At 46.5% G+C, this 20738-nt stretch overlaps 1 protein-coding gene across 1 annotated transcript in view; it reads left to right on the forward strand.

Annotated features, from left to right (window-relative positions):
- ARID3B (AT-rich interaction domain 3B) overlaps positions 1-16358 on the forward strand; it is a 47767-nt gene extending 31409 nt beyond the window's left edge. Inside the window, exons 5-9 of the mRNA XM_037911839.2 lie at positions 1554-1737; positions 4467-4726; positions 5774-6031; positions 8898-9002; positions 10342-16358. Coding sequence (XP_037767767.1) covers positions 1554-1737; positions 4467-4726; positions 5774-6031; positions 8898-9002; positions 10342-10496 — 962 coding nt within the window. The 3' untranslated portion in view covers positions 10497-16358. The remainder of the gene's footprint in view (positions 1-1553; positions 1738-4466; positions 4727-5773; positions 6032-8897; positions 9003-10341) is intronic.
- Positions 16359-20738: the final 4380 nt, after the last annotated feature.

A 20738-nucleotide genomic window follows, 5' to 3' on the forward strand; every position in this document is an offset into this window, starting at 1 on the left:
CAACTTTGAAATCGCAGCTTCTTACTTTTAAGTTCTGGGAAAGGGGCACTGGCTGGTTAAAAATCAGATTTTCATACCTGTGTTAACCTGTGAGTTTACTAAAACTGAACAGAAGTTTGTCCCGCAGCACTCTGCAAAAGGAAGCCTAGAGTCTGAAATCTAATGTACATTTCACTCTGTATGCTGATTGTTTACTCAGTTTGGACAATGAAAATGGATTAGTTAGTTTCACTTTCTGGCTCTCAGGCACTAGTTTCTTGCTATTGTATTTGGGTTGCAAATGCAGCAAGGGAAGATCTGCAACGTTTTCCAGAAAACCCACTTAAATGGAATTTTTTAAAAGAAATCAGATTTCAGTTGATCTTCAATTTCTGTTAAACCTAATTTTAGAAAGCCTAGATGTTGACTCTAAATCAACTGGGCAACAACGTCCCTTTAAACACAAGCTGCGGGAGGGAGTGGGGGGACTTAACATTTGCAAATGTGCTCAAAATGCATAAAATAGCCAAATTGTGGTTGGAGGTGAAGGAGACAGAGTGCTGGAGTAAGCGTCCAAACTCCTCTCGCTCCCTAATCACCCCTCTCCCCCCAAAAAAGAGAGGGGGCAGCAGTGACATAGTAATACAGAGTATCAGAATTCAGCTTCCCCATGCTTGTAGTGGTGGTGGTGGGGAGGCTGGAAGCAGTGTAGCGACAGCATCCTACCCCTTAGAGCGGGGGGATCATCCACTGACCCTCTCTGGCTTATGCAGGAACAGTTCTGATGGACTCTGGAGGCAGCTCTAATCTGGCTTCCCTCTGCCAGGGAGAGTGTCAGCACCAAATAAGGAATAAGAGAGAAGAGCTTAAAATGGGAGAAGGGGGTTAGGATCACTCAAGGGAGGGGAAACAGGAGTAAGACCAAAAGTACTGTACTAAGAGCGTGAGCAGAAGCAACTGCAAAAGGGGAGTGTGGCTAGGGGGAGAGTAGATCTTAGCCAAAATATCATCATTCCCTTCCACATCTGCTCTCTCATATTAAGTACAGAAAATATAAAAGAGGAAGAGAACATTCTGACAACCACTCAGAGAATCCTGATGCATAAGCAGGTCTTGTTCTTTGCCAGGAGCTGTTTCGTGGGTTCTTCAGCTCCCTCATGAGCATGAATGAAACAAATTGTTGTGTCTAGTAGTACACTGGGAAGCTCACATAGATCAAACCTCTGTGCTGCTCCTCTGCTGTCTTTCGCATCTCCGGTCCTGACTTGAAAAGCCCTCTACTTCCCCTCCCCTGAGTTTGCCTATTCCACAAGTTGCTGCCTAGCTGCATGTTTTGATTTGTCTGGTAATTGCTTTTGCCTGCAGGAAAGGATTTTCCATGAACAGGACTTGGTGTGTAGCTAAGTCGCTCTCATTTTCTTGCCTACAGAGCGCATTCTGGTCAGGTTACAAACAAGATTGCCTTCATTTCTCATTAGCGGGAAGATCAATAGCTCCAACCTGCCTGACTGTTTTCTTGTCCTCATTTTCTGTCTCCATGATCCCCTCCCTGCCATCCTGTTGTGATATTGCAGGAACTCCCATCAATCGGATCCCCATCATGGCGAAGCAGATCCTGGATCTCTATATGCTCTACAAACTGGTGACTGAGAAAGGGGGGCTGGTGGAAATCATAAACAAGAAGATATGGCGGGAGATCACCAAAGGCCTTAACCTGCCCACCTCCATCACCAGTGCAGCGTTTACACTTCGGACCCAGTAAGTATAGAGCCCTCCTGCATGCAACAGTAGGAAGTGGGGAGGGGGAAAAGTAGAGAGGAGAAAGAAGAGGGGGGATGAGGGGAAAGAAATAAGCAAATTGTCCCCTTCTATGGCAAGAATGGACCTGATTGGTTGTTTGTTTCGACCTTCCTCCACCTTGTTCCCCACAGTCTCTTCACCTCAGCTTCGTGCCACACCAACCCCTCTTACCTTCTTTCCCCCTGCTCTGCCCCCTCACCTCCTTTCTCTTCAGTGATCCCTCTCTCTTCAATTGTCTTTCTCTTTAGCTGATCCCTTCCAAACTAAATCAACCTCCACCCCTCCAAAAGTAATAATCATGGAACGACCATGCCATTTGTTGCAATCACATGGTTACCCTTTCCCCCACCCTGTGTCTGGTCTGGTAGATTGTAAGCTTTGGGGCATGGAGCATCTACTGCTTTGTGTTTGTGCAGTGCCTAGCATGATGAGGGCCCATTCATGGTTGGCCTAAGATACTAGTGCAATAAACATTATAAATAATAATAATCAAATAGTCTTCTGAGTTTCCAACTTGTGTTTTAACACCTAGATATTGTGGTAATTGCTCCCAGCCCCATAAATACTTAATATAGATTAGATAGGATAGCACTAAACCTGGGGAGAGAGGAATAGAACTGGCAACATGGAGGCAGGCAGAGGTGGCTCCTAACATTTTTGTTCAGGCTAAGAGACAGTGTGGTTCAGTGACTTGAGCAGGGCACTGGGAATCAGGACTCGGGGATTCCCAGCTCTGTCCCAAATTCATTATGTGACCTGTCCATCCCTCAGTTTCTCATTCTGTAAAATGGAGATACTCACATATTTCACTGATGTTCCTAAAGTGCTTTGAGAGCCTTGGAAAAGGCTCTATAGAAGGGTAAAAAACAATTCCCCATCTGTAAAATGAAAATAGTGATACTGACCTCCTTTGGAGTGTGCTTTGAGATCTACTCATGAAAAGTGCTGTATAAGAGCTGTGTGGTGGTCTTATCACTGGAGCAGGAGAGTAGTAAAGTCTTTTCATTCTAAACTGCTTCTCCATAGCTTGGGAGTTCGTGGAATGTGCCTTTTCACTACACTTTTCCAGGTGTGGCCTCTTCCCAAAGTGATTTTTTTTTTTTTTTTAAAGCTTGGACAAAACGTGTTTGGCCTCTTTTGAATACAAGGAGAGTTTGGGGGTTTTATTACGTTTTTTCAAACAGTCAAAACAGCTGGGTATAGAAAGTTGAAATGTGGCATGAAAACAGCTCTCAGTGAGGATAAGTACTTGTGAGTGTTCAGTCAAATTTAGTTGTGCCCAGGTTTAAAAATCTCATGCCTAGTACAGTTAATATGGGATTTTTCACCATGTTCTTAAAGCACACAGAGAAAGAAGGTGCTGCTGGACCCTGTGCAACTAATTTAGGAACATAGTGAAAAATATACTGAAGGTGTAGATTCATAGATTCCAAGGCCAGAAGGGATCACTGTAATCATCTGGTCTAACCCCCTGTATAACACAGGCCAGAGAACTGCCCCAAATAATTCCTAGAGCTGAGCTTTTAGGTCATGATTTAAAAATTGTCAGTGATGGAGAATCCACCACAGCCTTTGGTAAGTTGTTCCAGTGGTTAATGACTCTCATTGCTAAAAAAGAACACCTTATTTCTATCCTGAATTTGTTCAGCTTCATCTCCCAGCCATTAGATTGTGTTCTGCTAGACTGAAGAGCCTGCTGATAAATATTTGTTCCCCATGTAGATATTTAGAGACTGTAATCAAGTCATCCCTTAAATCTATAACTAGGTCTGTGACTAAATAAATTGGCTTCTGGCAAGGGCTGCATGGGAGCTTTGGCCCCTATCCTTCTGAAGGCGCAAAAGGGCTAGGGACCCCTAATGTGCACTAGATCAGTTGCCTAGGTGGGAGCCCTCCTCTGATGCACCTTGGGAGCTTGGCAATTCTTTGGGCTCAGAGAAAGGAGAATTTCTCCGGTGACCCTCCCTATGGCCATTCAGGAAAGCATCTCCCTCCTCAGTTGCTTGGGCCAAGGAGGTACCAGTAATCTAGTCACGTAAGTTCAGATAAGGGAATTCACGTTGCTTATGTCAATTTTCTTCCAATCAGAAGAGCTTTGCTGTCTCAGAGAGTGAGGTGCCTGCTCTATTTTATTTTTTTTTCTACATAATTTACTTAGAACAAACCCTAAAACCCACCAAAGAAATTCCAGGAGAGGGGGGCAAAACCAAGAGACAATTATGGTTGTACAGCTTATCACTCGAGTCAAGCAATTTGAAAGTTAGAATTGATCCCTTAACTCTTCCCTTTGTGCATAAGCATTCAAATTATGGTCTTTAATTGTATGACCATGCATAATTTCTTAAAGACAATATTATGTCACACACTTTCTTTCAACTTCCTTAAAGTTACACGTGTAGCATCATGTAGTACGGTGCTGTCCTCTGCAAAGGCTGGACTATGAGTCCATGAAAGTCATCTGTTTGAAAACGACACCTGACACCCAAACTACACAGCTGGCGGCAGACTAAGCATAAGACCGCAAAGCAAAAATGAATAGTGGTTGGCAGAGTTAGGTCTTCAAAGGGCCCAGTCCTGCAAGCACTCCTGAGCAATGCTTAGTACCATGAGAATTCCCATAATCTACTTTTTTCAGGTGCTGCTGAGTACACTTGCTTTGATCTCCCCTCTCCATGTGTTTCTCTCAGGTATATGAAGTACTTATATGCCTACGAATGTGAGAAGAAGTCCCTTAGCTCTCCTGCTGAGCTGCAGGCTGCGATTGATGGCAACAGGCGGGAAGGCAGACGGCCCAGCTACAGCTCCTCCTTGTTTAGTTATTCACCCACCACCACAGGGCCTCCTTCCCTCCTGTCTCCTCCAAAGATCCGCTTCCCGATCATCGGCCTGACCCCAGGCAGTGGAACCAGCAACTCCCGTCTCTCTCCAGCGGCAGCTCTCAGGAAAGGTCTGCTATTGACCTCTGTGCAGGACAGAGAATGTCTGTGGGGGGAGTAGGCAGTGGGTGAAATTCAGTTTCAATGTCCGGCCAAACTTGGGTAAAAGAAAGTCTGGGGACAGTGAGAGGACTTGGATGGCTCAGGGATACAGAGCCATCAAGCTCCAGGTTAACCAGTTTACGTATGCGCTGCGTCAGTAGCGGCAGCATTGTCACTGATACTGACTAATCACCCAGGACTGCAAAGCAGGATGAGAGAGGGAAGGACAGAGGAATGAGGACAGGACTGGGATCAACCAGGAGTTACTGGGGATCTAGACCCAGCTCCAGGTCTGACTTCCTCTGCTGCCGTAGGCAAGTTACTTAACCTGTCTGCATCCCTAGTTCCCCATCTGTAAAATGGTGGGTAATTCCCAGCAATGTGGTGGAGATTAATTAGCTAATCTTTGTTAGTTGTGTGAAGGTCAAAACTGTGATAGAAGTGCTAAATCCTGTTAGGAAGTGTGAGTGATGTTATTAGAGGTTGTGAAAATAAGCAGCCACCCCATCTTGGGGGCGGATCGGAAATATTCTGGTAAATTTCAGAGGAAAAAAGAAAGGGCAGGGGGTGTCTCATCTGCTCACTTTAGTGCGAGTCTCCGAAGGAGTTTCAGAAGCCCAGATCCTCAAAGGATTCAGGCTCCTGATGTTCATTGGTTTCAGTGGCTATTAGGAGCCTAAATACCTTTGAGGATCTAGGCCAGGCAGACTACACCAAAATGGAGTTAAGATTACTCCAGCAAAGAGAGCAAGGAAGGTAATTCTGTTTGAGGGGTAGCAGTTCCATTTGGGAATGGTGGGGGGATTTCAGTGCCCTGGAAGTGTGAGCTGATGTTGGTAGAAACAGTCCCGTACAGTGGGAACAGGCCACAGGCTGCCATGAAATGGACTAGTAGTGTTTGGTTCCTCAGAGCAGCATTGTTGTCCCATTGTCCCCCTTCCACACTGGGCTTCAAAAGCTAAATGCTTGCACTGGGAAACTCTGTGCAGAGCTTGAGTGACTGATTGCTTTTCTAGGCGATGGCATCCCTCTGACTGTGTCCATGCCAAATCGCATTGCCATGCCAATGACCTTGGCTAACCAACAGGCAACTGTAGCAGCAAGGACGGCCACTTTGGAACAGCTGCGGGAGAGGCTGGAGGCTGGAGAGCCGCCGGAGAAGAAACTCTCACGGATGACAGAGGAGGAGCAGCGGCTTGTCCAGCAGGCACTTCAGCGCAACCTGTTCAGCGTGGCACGGCAGATCCCCATGAAGATCAAAATCAATGGCAGGGGTGAGGAGGCTCCCATGCTAAATGAGGGGGGGTTTGTGTGCTGGAGTGAGCACCCCAAAGAGAGGAAGTCTTTCTTTAAACCCTGGGTATGTGGGCTTCACCTCAGTGCAGGACTTTAGGCAGTGGCACCCTTGCACTTATGCAACCTATCCCACTCTTTTGGGTGCGCCCACCCAGCCCATCAGCCAGAGTACCTTACCCTGGTCTGTTCTGATTCTAGTGCCAATGTGCTGCCGCAGGGCATGAATTCCCTAACTTCCCTTTGCTGCACCTGTCTTGGAGACTAAGGTGTGGCACCACCTCTTAGCTTCCCTGTCACTAAAGGCAGCAGCTTTTCATATACAGATTGGAGAAGGCAGCTAGGATGTCATGGGTATACAGTGTGTAGGAAGCCCAGGTCATAGGTGGGGAGTAAGCTGGATGAAGATCTGCATTTGTTGCTTGAGGGCCCTACTTATTATCCAGAGTTGAGTCTGGGGTTTTTTAAAGGGTCACATGACATCTCAGATAAGGTTGGGGCTAGCAATGGTATTGCCAGTAACTGCTTCCAAGGAGAGAGGACCCTGCTTCTCCTTAGTATAGATTAATATGCCACTGCCTTGCTCCCAGCCTCCAGGGAAAAGCCCCTGGCATTCTGTTGGGAGGTGACTGCCCCAAATCATAGCCTCCAGGCCCCTGCAGGCTGAGTTAGAGGTTTGAGTGTAAGCCACACTCATGGCCGGGGAAACTACCACTGAAAGTACTGGGTAAGTGGAGATTCCATCCTTAAAGGTCACTTGTCAGAATCAATGTAATTTTAATGTGACTTCCAAAGCTGATTAAACAGCACAGCACTTCCACCTATCTGCCCTGGGGGCTGCAGTTAGATGGAGAGTGAAGCCAGCAGTGTCTCAGAAGATTTCAGTCCAACAGCTGTTTTCTCTTCTTCAAACGTTTTGATCCATTTAAATTAAAGAGCTCAAACTCCATCTAATTGCACCTTCTGAGGCAGACACTAGGCCACAAAGGGTTGACGTTGAGTGGGGGAAGGGAAAGGGTTGTTCTGCTGGCCATTGCGCTTTATTCAACAGGAGCAGTGCTGCAGTGTGAAGCTCTGGTTGAGGGAAATACATGTGGCATGAGGTCAGATCTTGGTCCTACTGAAGCTGATGGAAGCGTTGTCACTAGCTTCAGTTGGACCAAGATTTTGCTTCCCTAAGACTGTGGACCTACTTAAATTTCACACTTAAACTTCCTTAAAAAGGAATAGTGTGTGAGAGGAAGGGCAAACTTTGTGGTATGCCTTAAATCCTCTCCACCTTGCTAATGTCCTTCCCTTATCTCTCCTCGCACTGCTTCTGGCATTAAGATGCAGTTGTAGCCTCTACACCTAAAAACACGCTGATGGAGGCAATGTGGCCTAGTAGATAGACCACTGGACTGGATTCAAGGGAGACGGTTTCTATTTCTGGCTCTGCCACTGGATGACCTTGAGCAAATTCACTTTTTCTTTCTTTGTCTCAGTTTCCCCATCTGTAAAATGGAAATAATTATACTGACCTCCTTTGTAAAGTGATTTGAAATCTACTGATGAAAAACATTATAGAAGAGCTAGGGATTGTTACTATTATCTTAAGAACCACTCTTGGGTTAAATACTAGTTATGTCAATAGCAGTCCTTGCTGAGACAGCAGCCATGATATCCCAGAAGGAATGCAACATCAGATGGGAACTGGAAAAACGTGTAAGATTTTCACAGAAGATTTCAGTCTGAGGTGTCACCCTTGTGCATTTCCACAGGAAAAGCTCTTCTGTCCTTACCTGGCATTTGCACACTGACACAAAGCCAGCACCTCGTTGTGAGAGGTCATTGTGATGTGATGCTGCTGCTTCACAAACCCTGATCAGGATTTTAGGGCCAGGGAATGTCCCACAAAGCCGGGTGATGGGGGAACAATCCCATGTCTTTTTCCACAGATATCACAAAATTGTAATGTATCTAGTTTCTAGTGCAGCAGCTTAAAAAGGGGTCCCCAGGTATGTTCATCAAGGGAGGACGAGGTGTGACCTGTTCTAAAGGTGACCAATGTCTCTTTCTGTCTCTTATTCCTCTCCTGAGTCTGGTATTTCAGAAGATTTTGCTCCCTCAGCTGGCAGGCAGCGGTACTTCAGCCTAGCCATTGCTAACTGAGGGTATGTCTACATTGCAATAAAACACTGGCACACACCCACAGCTGGCCTGTGGCAGCTGACTCAGGCTTGAACTGCGGGGCTGTACAACTGCAGTGTAGATATTCAGGCTCAGGCGAGAGCCGAGAGAGCAGTGGAGGTTTCAGAATGAAGCTGAATAAAGCTACATGCTACCTATGTATCAAATAATCAGTGGGTTTCTAACCAGTTACCTCTGAAGGGCCAGGGTTGGGATCTGGCAGTGGTCACAAGCGAAACAAGTTTAGTATTGTCAAACGTCAGACAGCTCTTCACATTTACAAAAGCCTTTTTCTCCATTCAGCACCCTCTGACTCGCTGCTCTGGGCGTGAGGGGGTGTACTGACAGAGCTGTATGGGGAAACCTTACATAACACTTTCCTGCATTCTGCTTTTCTTGAAATCCTGTCATTTAATAGAAGCTGATTGTAAGCAGTCCAGTGTACTTCACGGCCGGCAGGCGGGAGCGATGTACTTCCAAATTTCAGAGTCCTTCCCCCCACAAAGCAGGCCACCCGTTCATGAGTCAGCCTTGTGGGACTGGGGGGCAGGGAGGGCTTGGTTCAGTTTTCACTGCAGAGGGGAGGTGAAAGAAGGACCCTCTAAGCACTAGATTGTCCCTGGGTAGTGCAGTGGAGACCCAGCGCAACCTAACTCACAACTCTCCTTTCCCCAACAGAAGATAAACCAGATGCTGCGGCGGCGGCGGCAGCGTTGCATTTGTCACCCAGCGGCATTGGGAGTATTAACATGTCTGTGGAGATTAACGGCACAATCTATGCTGGTGAGAAAGCAACAGCTGCCCAGAGCAGTGGTGCAGCAGGGGAAAGCAGCTCTTGTTTGAATGCAGGATACTTTTAATGGATATAAATTTGCCAAACACAAAACCCAAAACTTTCGTTGCTTTGAGAGAGCCTTGAGTTGACACAGGAGCTGCTTTTCCACAGTCCTCTGCATCGCTCTGTCAAGATGGCCCCTTCTTATGTTTTTTTTAATATATTCGAGATCCTTCTAAATGCTACTGCTTGGCGATTCCGCCTTTGTGTGTGCTGTTTATAGATATTCTGATCACTTTGCCCAGTTTTCGGATATGATCTCTGTGTACACTGGCCCTCTGCCTGAGGGTACATCTGCACTTCAGTCAGGAGATGTGATTGCAGCCTGTGTAGACATACCTGAGCTATATTGGGTCTAGCGAGGCCAAAGCAAGCTTGAGTAACGATATCCATGAAGCCATGGCAGCCGAGGCTGTGGCGGCTCAAGTGCATACGCAGGGTTCTGGGTGGGTGGGGTTAGCCCATGCAGCCACGCTTTCACTATATTGTTGTTCGAGCTAGCTAGATCAAAGCTAGTTCAAGTCTGTCTACGTGTGCTGCAACCGCATCTCCTGATTGCAGGTTAGACACACCCATAGAGTGAAGTAGTTTTGATTGCAGAGCTTCTGTACAAGCAGCATTTTCACTGTAATGCGAGAAAGAACTATCTGGCAAGACATCCCTCCCTACCTTCACCCTGAGTGTGGTACCAGGGCTGCCTTTCATCCCTTGCTGCTATAGGAGATACCGCCAGCCCTGAGTGAAGGGGAACTTTTGGAATCTCTCTTTCCTCCTGCTGAGAAGCAGCTTTAACCAGACTAGCTTCTCTTCGCCCCCTTCTGAGGAGTGTCAATTTCTCTTTACATTCCTCACTCCTGCTCAGCTGGGTGGTGATCCCCTCTGAAGGCCACATTTAACACTTCTCTAGGTGGGTGCAGAGTGCTGCATTCCCAGTGGCGTAGCTCAGTGGAACTCAGTTCTAGCGGAGCGAAAGTGCATTGAAAACGGCATCGAAGCTGTTGGGGATTTTCAAGCAAAGCATCACTCTACCAGCCTTTGTTCTAAGCAAGTTCTGCTGTATTCGTTCCAGTTGCACTGTTGCTGCAGCATCCTGAACCTGCTTGATTGGATTGGGCTAACTCTCGCTGGTAGAATTCCCTGAGCCCTGTTCTAAAATCTCTGGGGTTGGTAGACTCTTCTCCTCTCCAGCCATGTACATAGGTCTGGGCTAGCCAGTTGCTTCTCCTTAAGCACTATGTTATTCTGGTGTCCCAGTAACCCGGTTCCAAATCCATCTCTGTCCTGCAGGAGTTCTGTTTGCCCAGAAGCCCGTCGTCCATCTAATTGCAGGATCCAGCACCCAAAGCACCTGCAGTAGCAGCAGCAGCTCCCACTGCTCTCCTAGCCCAACCTCGTCCAGGGGCACCCCCAGCGCAGAGCCCTCAACCAGCTGGTCTCTCTGACGGATGGGGGAGCGGGCTCTCTCTCTCATTAGCCTCAGGCAGCTTTGCCCTCTCCGTTCAAGGCAGAGAGCGAGCCAGGAAGGAGTCGCACAGATTACCTCATCTCAAGGAACCTGCTCTGCGGTTGGTCAATGGCCAGACGATGAAACCTTCTGTGCTGGCGAGTTTGCATTGCCTGTTTGTCCAGCTTTTTTTTATTATTTTTTCAGGTTTGACTGTGTTCCTGCTGGGGGGTTGGGGCGAAGGGAAGGGGGCATGCGGCATTTTTCAATCAGGGATTGTCTCTAGAGGCTGTGGGTTTGCAGATGACTGAGACATCATCATGGCAGGCGGAAGGAGCAAGGAGGTAGTAATTGGGGTGAGGGAAGGGTTCCTATTCTCTAATCAACAGCTGCGTGGACTTCCCTAATATAACATAGTGTATTGACAATCCTACGCCCAGAGCAACTTTGGTCTCTTTTCACCTTGTATTTGTTCCCTCTTGCGGTCGCTTGCAGAGGAGTTGTGCAGGTTGATAGCGAGCAAGTCTCATCTAGTCGTCCATTCTGTCTCCACTGTGATCAGCCTCCTGATGCTGTCTCCTGTGTGTTAGACTAGGCTGAAGGACAAATGGTCACTAATGCTGGATTCACAGGAGACTTGCATGACTTCTTCCTCCTTTGGCATCTACCTCTCTACGGTCCTGGCAGCACACGGAGGACTCTCCCACCTCTGTATCTGATACACCGAGATGGGTACGGTCTTTAGTCCAGCTAGTCGTCTCCCATGGCCAGTGCAAACCTGGACCCTACTGTTTTTTCCAGGCCTTTGCCCCGCCTAGTTTTAAATGCCCCACCAATGGCCCTTGCACTGCTTCCCTTGGGGGAGCATTGGACAGGCTAAATAAACTCACCACTGCAGCCTTTATCTTGATAGTCATCCTGACTTTTCTGTTGCTTGATGTCATCCCTTTGCTCCTAGTTCTAGCTCCTTGGCCCTTGATAGAACTGGGTTTGCACCAAATGGTGATTTCGTGCAGCGCTTCCTCTCCTGTGTGTTTCATTAGCCTCTCCATCCTGTCCCCACACAGACACATCAGCTGCGGGCCACTGTCACCCAAAGGAGATACGAGGTGATGCTGGCAATCTGCTGAGCTCTGTGTGTGTGTCTATTCATGTAATACACACTTTTTTCAGTTGGGCTCTTGCCAGGTATCTTGCAGCATACTCCAAATCACAGCCATCGATCACGAGGCTCACCTGGGCTAAAGGGACAGAAGAGCCGGACCTGAGACAGCTCCCCATGGGTGCATCCCAGTTGAATGAGGACATGGGCCTCTAGTTGCAGAGAGAGGGAAGAAAATCTCCCCCCATTCCCAGTAAATTCCCGATGTGGGGAGCTAGGGCTGCTTTAGTCCATCATTCCTCCTTTGTCAGCCAAGTTAGTTCCTCGGCTCACTTCCATTGACCCAGCTCCTTGCTTTTGCACTCCCCGCACACAGGCGCCCGTGCTGTCCTCTCCCCTCCCGCAGCACATAGGTCAGGTTCTTCCCTGCCCTGGTGATGTTCTCACAGTCTGTGGATCTGAGCCTTCCCGCTCCCGCCCCCGCCCTGGTGATGTCTCTTCCATCGTGCAGGCCTGAGTCAGGTTCTTTTGAGCAGATGAAATACCTCAGATATGGACTTGTTATTGCGTTACCTCTTCAGGAAGTATTGGCATATCTTAAAGCTTGTTTTTATATGTGTTTTGCTGACTTTGTTTTTAATTTTTATTTTTTATTGTAGCACCAAAGACAACAAAGCTGAGTGAAGGAGCAGGTGGCTTCCCTGTCCTTAGCATAGCCTGGAGACAGTTCCAGCAGCATTGACCCAGGAGCTGGGCATGCGGACAGGGCAATAGAGGAGGACAGATGCAGGTAGAGAAGGAAAACAGGGCAGATTTATTTCTCAGGCTGGCTTGAGTTTCAGGATTTCCCCTCAGAGTGAACGGTGGGGTGTCCCCAGTGGGGTTCAAGTGGTCCCAATGTGTGTTACAGAACTCTGTGATCTAGTACTGGGCTTATCTTTAGCAAGTTTTATTAGAACAGCTTTGAAGATAACAATCCTGTCTACACTACAGATTTTGCTAGGCCTCCTGATGTGTTAAAGTACAGTTCACTCTTCCAGTGTGGGCAGGACCAAACACCTGAATTGTGCTGCAGCTTTGGATTTTACCGGTAGGATTCGGTCACACAGATAAAAATACACCTGAGTCCCATTTATGCGATGAGACCAAACCATGTTGTGTGCTACTGTATTGTACCCAAATGGTGCATTGTGGTAGCTTTTCATGGAGCAGACAGGACCTAAATACTGGAATGTGTTCTGGGTTCTGCTTTCACTTATGTTGTAAAGGCCTGTGTTACCAAACTCTGCAACCATCCCCATATTTAGGGGGTTGAAATACAATTTGGTAACATAAGTCTAATCGACACTGTAACTCTCTTCACAGGCAAGATGATCAGCTGGCTTGAAATTAGTTTGTTATAGCATGGTCTGTTGGGCTGTCATGTTACCCACTGAAACACGCAGCGTGCAGTGCCCTTTCAGATCTGTCTGTACTTGGAACAGAGCCGTGCTAGCTCCCACCATGTGTGTGAAAGGTTATTGCTCGCAGGGTTCTAGCACAGTTTCTTTGGGCAGTGGTTTTTCAGAGAGTCCTGCTGCAGACTGATCCCCCTCAGCAATCTATTGGACAGTTTTCTATCATAGTTCTAAGGCAACAGTCCCTGTTAGCAACAGCCACGCATCACATGGTCATAACTAGCCCAGTTCTGCTCTCGGTGTCTAAAGAGTCTAAGGGGTTCTCTGCTCTACAGGCAAGCAGTCAGTGTTGGGGGATGGCCTAACAGTCACCTAGCCATGTTATCACTCAGTTGGCTCTTGCCTGTGTAGATGGGACAGAACCATCTTATCAGATTGGTATTACAGCCCTCTGAAGGCAAGGATTTAAAATCTGGATGTAAATTATGAGTTAACTCAATTGAAGCCAGTGTAAAATTAGTTTGAGATGAAAATTCAGCCCAGGGGCAACCGAACAGCTTAGTGACATTGTTAGAACACCCAACACCTTGTGGCAAGATCAAACTGCATTAAGAGGTTTGATGGACTGTAATACTAGGATAACTTACCTTAAGTCAGCTTGCCTGCACAGCTGGAAATTAAGCCATTGCACATTTTACCCCCTCTCCAGCCCATAAGTGTCACAGATGCCTCCCCGTAGTCCGAAAGTGCATTTAAGTAAGAGCTTATAAACTGATCCGAGGTTCTCTGTACTGAAATTGTAAGGTACCGCTTTGGGAGCCAGTCTCGGGTCAGGCTGTTGGAGCAAGCTCCGAACTGTGAACAAAGCACCTTCTAATGTCAACAGCATTTAACCTCAGAGTGGGGGATGCACACTGGGCCTGATCCAAAGCCCACTGAAGCTAATCCCTCCAGGGGGAGGGATAGCTCAGTGGTTTGAGCATTGGCCTGCTAAACCCAGGATTGTGAGTTCAATCCTTGAGGGGGCCATTTAGGGATCGGGGGCAAAAATTGGGGATTGGTCCTGCTTTGAGTAGGGGGTTGGACTAGATGACCTCCTGAGGTCCCTTCCAACCCTGATATTCTATGATTAATAGGGAGTTTTTCCACTGACTTCAGTAGACTTTGGATCAGGCCCATTATAAAAAACTGGAGGTAACTTTATAACAAATTGTTTAAAAGAATATTTTCCCAATGATAGGTGGCTAACCAATAAATAACGCCAGTGTAACAATCACTGCGGATGGCTCCAAGAGGAAGGGTGTCCTAACTGGCTGGTGAAATGGTAATTTCTCTCCTGGTGAAATATTGCAAGAGAACCGTGATGCTCCATCTTTATATCTACTGTGTAACGTATCACAGCTTCAGAAAGGGAGCCCTGTCCCCCAGAAGCAGCAGCAGCAGTGCCTTTGTGGGCACCGGCACATCCCCTTAGTCCCAGAATTCTCTGCTTCTTTGTGATATGATCCATTACCACTCATGGAAGGAGCATGTACCATAGAACAGGTGACCAGACACTGAACAGTAAAGGCCAGGCTGGAGACTTAGAAGCCCAAGGGCCAGGTCTGATTTGCATATACAAATTTAATGAATGTGCTTCGAATAATTTCAATTTAAAACTAAGTACACCCATCCCTCACAGTCAGTCAGGCTTGATGGTGAACAAGAATCACTTGCTGGTTGAGTTCATCAGCAATAAAGCCCTGCAATGGACAAGCTTTTCCCCCAACTTGATGCTCCAGTAAGAGTGGATCTGGCCTGTGGTGGCGTTTTAGGCCTCAGGAGGCACCTGCTGTAGGACGCTCCCCTGCCCGTGTGTATTAGTTTATATTATACGGCTTAGCTGGTCTCATTAGCAGACACTGTGACTTCTTTTTAACAGGCAGTCAAATTATTTATAATGCACCTGTCCTGAGGCAGGTTCTGCCTTGGGGCGTCCTCTCTCCTATTGCCTTCAGTGGAAGCTGTATGCACCCACGCATTTGTGGGGACCAGACTTTGGCCCTGATGCATTTGTGAATTTTGCAGACCTCCAGGGCATTTCATTGTCTCAAACTCTGAGATTTTTTCCAGAGTCGGGGGATCTTTATAATTGTCCTGTTTCTTTTTTGGGGGTGGGGGTGGGGATTATTTCCCAAGGATAGGGCTAGGGGATACCTATTTTTCCTTATGCTTTATTCTCTTGTCCTGGGGAGCAGAGGTTAATATTGGGTGTTTTGCTTGCGTATCACGTGCTACCATTGTGTTTTCTTGCACAGAAAGCTACTCGAATCACTGAACCGATAAACTGCTTTGACACTACTAGAGTATTAATGTTTATAAGCTTTACACAGCTAGTCTGGAAATAGACAGGAACTAACAGATTGTTTTTTATCAAATTCAGGGAAAGAATAAAGTTGGGACGTGTAACAGATACCTCAGTAAAATAAGCTGCAACAATAAACTATTCTCTCATTAGCTGGCTACAAGGATCAGCCATTCAGACTGTGAATACTAACCCTTTCCCTAGCCTGAGCTTGATACTAGCACTTGGCTTGATGCACATTTTGCTTAGATCCAGATATTCCTGCTGAGCTGCCAGGTTTTAGGGACAGAGGTATAGAAACCAGCAGCAGATACAGGGTGGAGGGCTGGGAGTGGGGGCGTGTCTCCTCAGCTCCAATCCATTTAACTCAGAATGTTGAAGATTGTATGGCACTCAGGGGTTTTGATATTGCAGGAAGGACTGTTCCTGGTGTGAAGTGTTCCGTTTTGCAGTTTGTCTAATCACCTTGAAACTCCAGAGCAATTAGGGTTTCGCAACAAGCAGCCAAAAGGGGCCATCTGGAGGCAAAGGTGCAGTGGGCCAGCAGCAGCAGCCAAGCGCTGTTTTCAGAATGAAGTGGGTGCAGACGTGCTGTCTGGTTTCCAAACCAGGTCCACACAGAGAGCCACCTCCTGTCCTCTTACATTCGATACTAGTGTTTTCTGGTAGTACATGAAGATGGAAAGGATGGAGTCCAGCTCAGAAACAAGCCTCAAACTGCACAGGCGGAGCTGTTAGCAATCAGCTCCTGGAACAAATGTGAATGTGTCACACAGTCCTTTGGTTGCTGCGTATGATTGATCTCCAAATGGATTCAAACAAGAAGACATTTTAACTGAACAGCAGCAGCCTTGCTACTAGTTTTGTTACCTATTTAAAAAAAAATGTGATAGCCTAGGCAGTGGATAAATACCTCAGACGTCTGCTTCCAACAAGTGTCTGTATATGTTGTTGTTGGGTTTTTCTATCTTACATGTTATCTGAATGTTTATATTCCAATAAACTTCTACCTCTTCATATGATGACCCTGCAAATATGTTTTGTTCCATTGACTGGGCTGGGAATCAAACTTGCCACTCCAGGTTTCTGGACTCAAGCTGACTTTTTAAACACAAATGGAAGGTGCAGTAGTTTTATGGGCCACTATGCCTATGACCTTGCAGCTAACAGCCTCCCATTACAGATCTGTGCATGGTAAGGGGCCAGATACCAGTAACAGTTTGTACTTCTATAATGCCCTTTCATCAGAGGATTTCCAAGCACTTGGCAGACATTAAGCGTTGGAGCCTTGAGCCAAATGAGTATTATCTGCATTTTACAGATGGCTAAATGAATATGCACAGACAAGGTGACATGCCATAAGCCACACATACATCAGTGTAAAGCCAGGAATAGAACTTGAGTCCTGCCACTCGATTCCCACCTCTGACCAGTAGACGCACTCCATCCCAGTGTGAGATGGCCCCTTCTGAGAGAGAGAAAGAAGGACATATGCACACAACCACCCACCCACCCCTAACTACCTCCAGCAATATATGCCAAAGCTGTGTATGGGGTTCTTAGCCCTTTTTCTATCCAGTTTTAGAGAATTTTAGAGAGCTAAAACGAATTTGATTTTTTTTTAACATAAAGTGCTAGGAATTTAATCCTGGGTGGATTCCAGGTCCTAGATGTACACTAATGAAAATCATATTATCCCTCTGCACCTGTTAGTGTGGGGGAAGTACCCCCAAAGACTAAAATGGAACTAAACTAACACTTACAGATATGGATCTGTAAGTGTCAAGGCTGATCCCTGAACCAATCTGCCAAGTTCTTTTTCATTTTCTTTGTCTGATGGTCCCTAGGTTTTGTGAAGGGTTCTTTTATCTTGTTACAGTTCAGGGTTGGAGCTTGTCATATATACGTTCCATCCAGTCCTTTGGGAGATCCTCTTTGTGATGGTCCTCTTGTCTCAGACTCACACACCTGTCAGGAATGATGGGTCTGGTTTTGAAAAGTCTCTGCTGTTGACAGTGGAGTATGTGGATTGAGAGAGGATGCAGCCTAGCCCATGTCATGATAGTAGGGCACTTGAGGATGAATTGAGCAATATTTTAAAACTACCCCAGTAAATTGAAAATTAACACAAAATTATCCCAGTAAATTAATGAACAAAAATTTGTTTTGTTAATTTTTAATTTATTGGGGTAACTTTAAATGTGTTTCGCTCATACTCACTTCTGAGTGGAATTTTACGAGATGACTTAAGTGGCATGTTGCTGGGCCACAACTTGACGTTTGCTGTTTCAGAATTGGGCTTTAGTGTGATGCAGAATTCTGTGATTTCTGGGTATCCTCCTTTACTTCTGTGGCAGGGTTGGGAGGCTTAGATTTGTCAAGTGCTTGGAGATCCTTGGATGATCTGCAAGGTATTCTTAGATCAGCCCTAGAGTCTCCTGGGGGGCAGTGAGCCGGAAAAGTATCAATTTGTGACACATGTAGTGTGGGAACTAGCTGTAGGTGGCAGGAACTGGTTTCCAAATCCCGCCAACTGTACTATTCAGTGATTATAAGAACTTGTAATACTTCAACTATTTTCTGGTTACTCAGGAGACCGCAGAGTTGTTCTTCCAGTTGTTGAACCAGTTTGGCAGTTGGATGGAAACTAGTTCCGATTCCTTCACATCAGAGTTTACCTGTCACCAGTGATGGCCTTGCTTTGGAAGTTGGCTCATTCTGGCACTTGGCACAAATACATAACTTCCATAATAGAAACCAGAGAAGGAAAATACCTCTTGGGTGCCATCTGATCTCCCCTACCCACCCCCCTCTGGTTCAGTTAGGGCAACCAGATGTCTCGATTTTATAGGGACAGTCACAATATTTGGGGCTTTTTCTTATATAGGCTCCTATTACCCCCCCACCCCTGCCCCGATTTTTCACACTTGCTGTCTGGTCAGCCTAAGTTCAGTGTGGGACTGTTCCTTTCACAAGAAGCCCAGTCCTGCAAAGCAATGAGCTCCTTGTATTTAAGCCAATGGGAGTTGAGGGCACTCAGAACACTGCAGAAGGAAGCCCTATCTGGAGTGCTTTTTCTAGTCCACTTTTAAATGTCTAGCACTAGGTTTCCATTTCCCTTTGGGATACTATTCTATGGCAAATAGATATTAGAGTTGGGAAATATTTTCCCACCATCCAGCTCAAGTTCCCCCTTGATCAGTTTCATTTCATTACTCCTAGTTACAACCCTCTTAGACCACTCTGCAGGCTCCCTCCCCCTCCTTGGGAACTTTAGATACAGAATCCATCTTGGAGCAGGCATGCTCCAAGACACTTCCTGCCATGTGAACCCCATTGCTGCACTTAGTGGGAAGAGCTGAGTAGCTCTTTCCTGGATCTCCCTCCAGACTCTGAGCATCTGGGCCTAGCAGAAGTTCCAATTGCTTTCAGTTCTCATGTGTTACCACTAGATGGATGCAATGTCAGCGACCTGCTGTTGAAATATGGGCACTGCTGTGCTTCCTGGTTGGACAAGTGTTACTGAATATGGGAAATAAGGAGAAGGGTGGTGTGACATCCTGCTTAGGACACCCAGAACTGTGAGCCACTGTGGTATCCCTCTGCCTTAGCCAAGAACGAGAGCTTTGCTGCTTCTAAGCTATATGTCAGTTCTCTGGCCTGCCAGCTTGTCAAGACTCTGCCAGTCTGAAACTTGCCTTGCAGGTAACAATCTGTGAACCCCAGTTCCTGAGTTCCCCAGAGATATTTCCCTGCAATATCCAGTTCCATTCACTGGACAATCACAGACATTATGAAGTTTGTTGCCTCCAAAAAGACAGTGCACACACCAGCTGGAGATGCACACTTCAGTATAATAACAGTGAGATTTGTAGAAAAACTAAGAAAAAATTTTTTATTAACAAAGAACAGAGATTTAAGTGATACTAAGCAAGAATAAAAGAGGCAGGTCTGGTTACAAACAAAACAAAACTCACTTTCTAGTAATTAACACTTTATTTTAGCAAGTTACAATCTTTGCCTAAGCAGTTTTCTTACATGAAGTTACCAATATCCCTGGCCCTTCAGACTAGGGGCTGTTCCCTTTGTCTCCACATCCATGGGGAACTAAAATGTTTTGCTCCCCTTATATTACTCAAGTCTGTTATCTCTTCCTGAAGAGCCAGGAAGGCTTCCTGGGGTGCAGATTTTATCTGCTGATGTGATCGTTGAAGGGTTTTCTTCCCCAATTGTTTAGCTTAATGGCTTTGTTTACCTTAGATGTAAACGTACTTTCATTGTTCTCTGCCTGCAATGAAGCCAGTCAGACAGGTAAATAAATCCACATTCCCTTGTCTAGGGGGGACTGACTTTACACACTGCCTCCCAGACACATTTTAAGAATATATTTTCAGCACGCATCTGTAACTCTACACACATCACGCAATGATTTTCAGGACCAGCGTGTCACTGGTTTACCTATGATCCCTTACCCGACACCTTTGAGGTACATGTTATGCCAACAGCGTCTTGGGTCAATGTGTCAGGCCTGAGGTGAGTTACACTATGTGGGGGCCCTCTGGCCGTTGGATAGGACCATCTTAATGGTAATGGAACAAGAAGACCCTTCTTTCTTGCCCTGGCTGATGTCAATGCAACCAATCCACCTCTCTCTCTTTAGCCCAGAAGAATTCTCAAAAAATCTTGCTTTATTGTTAGTAATAGTGAAGTGTGTATGTGAGACAAGGCAGTCTGCTGACCACTTGAAGCAGTGCCCTGCGCACACCAGACACCCCTTCAAGCATACTTATAATACTCCTCTCTCATGTCTTTCAGGACAGTCTCATTACAGGGCAGCATCTTGCTGCACCCAAGCTAAATCTCCTGGTTCGGATGGTGCAGTGTCAGGCAACTGACCTGTTCCTCGTTTTCCTCAGATCTGCTCCTTTTCCTCCCCTTTTAATTAAGGCAGGATGGATATATTTCAAGAGAAAGGAGGCTCTGTGAGTATTTGGCTGGGGCAGTGGCATTCGCTTTCTGACCTGAGTTGTTGCATAGCATTGCCGTTCGATGTCTGCTGCTCCAAGTGGCGCGTGAAGTGACTGTCAATAGAAGGTTGTCGAGTGTTTTGGGATCTGTGAATGGAAGATACTATGTAAAGGTCACTCCTCCCCCACCAGTGTTAGGGCAGGTGCACAATGAGCTCAAATTCTGCATCCTTGAACTAAAATTATCTATGTAGGTTCTGATACCAGGCCCATCATAGTGACTGTCAAACCCAAGAGTCTCTGTCAAGGTCTCTAGTATCACCAAATTGTGGGAGAAAAGAAGCATTCGCTCCATTTTACAGCTGGGGAACTGTCGCACAGAGATAGTAAGTGGCTTGCCTGAGATCACACAGGAAACCTGTGTCAGAGC

The sequence above is a fragment of the Chelonia mydas genome, chromosome 10, assembly GCF_015237465.2.
Source record: "Chelonia mydas isolate rCheMyd1 chromosome 10, rCheMyd1.pri.v2, whole genome shotgun sequence".
Classification (NCBI taxonomy): domain Eukaryota; kingdom Metazoa; phylum Chordata; order Testudines; family Cheloniidae; genus Chelonia; species Chelonia mydas.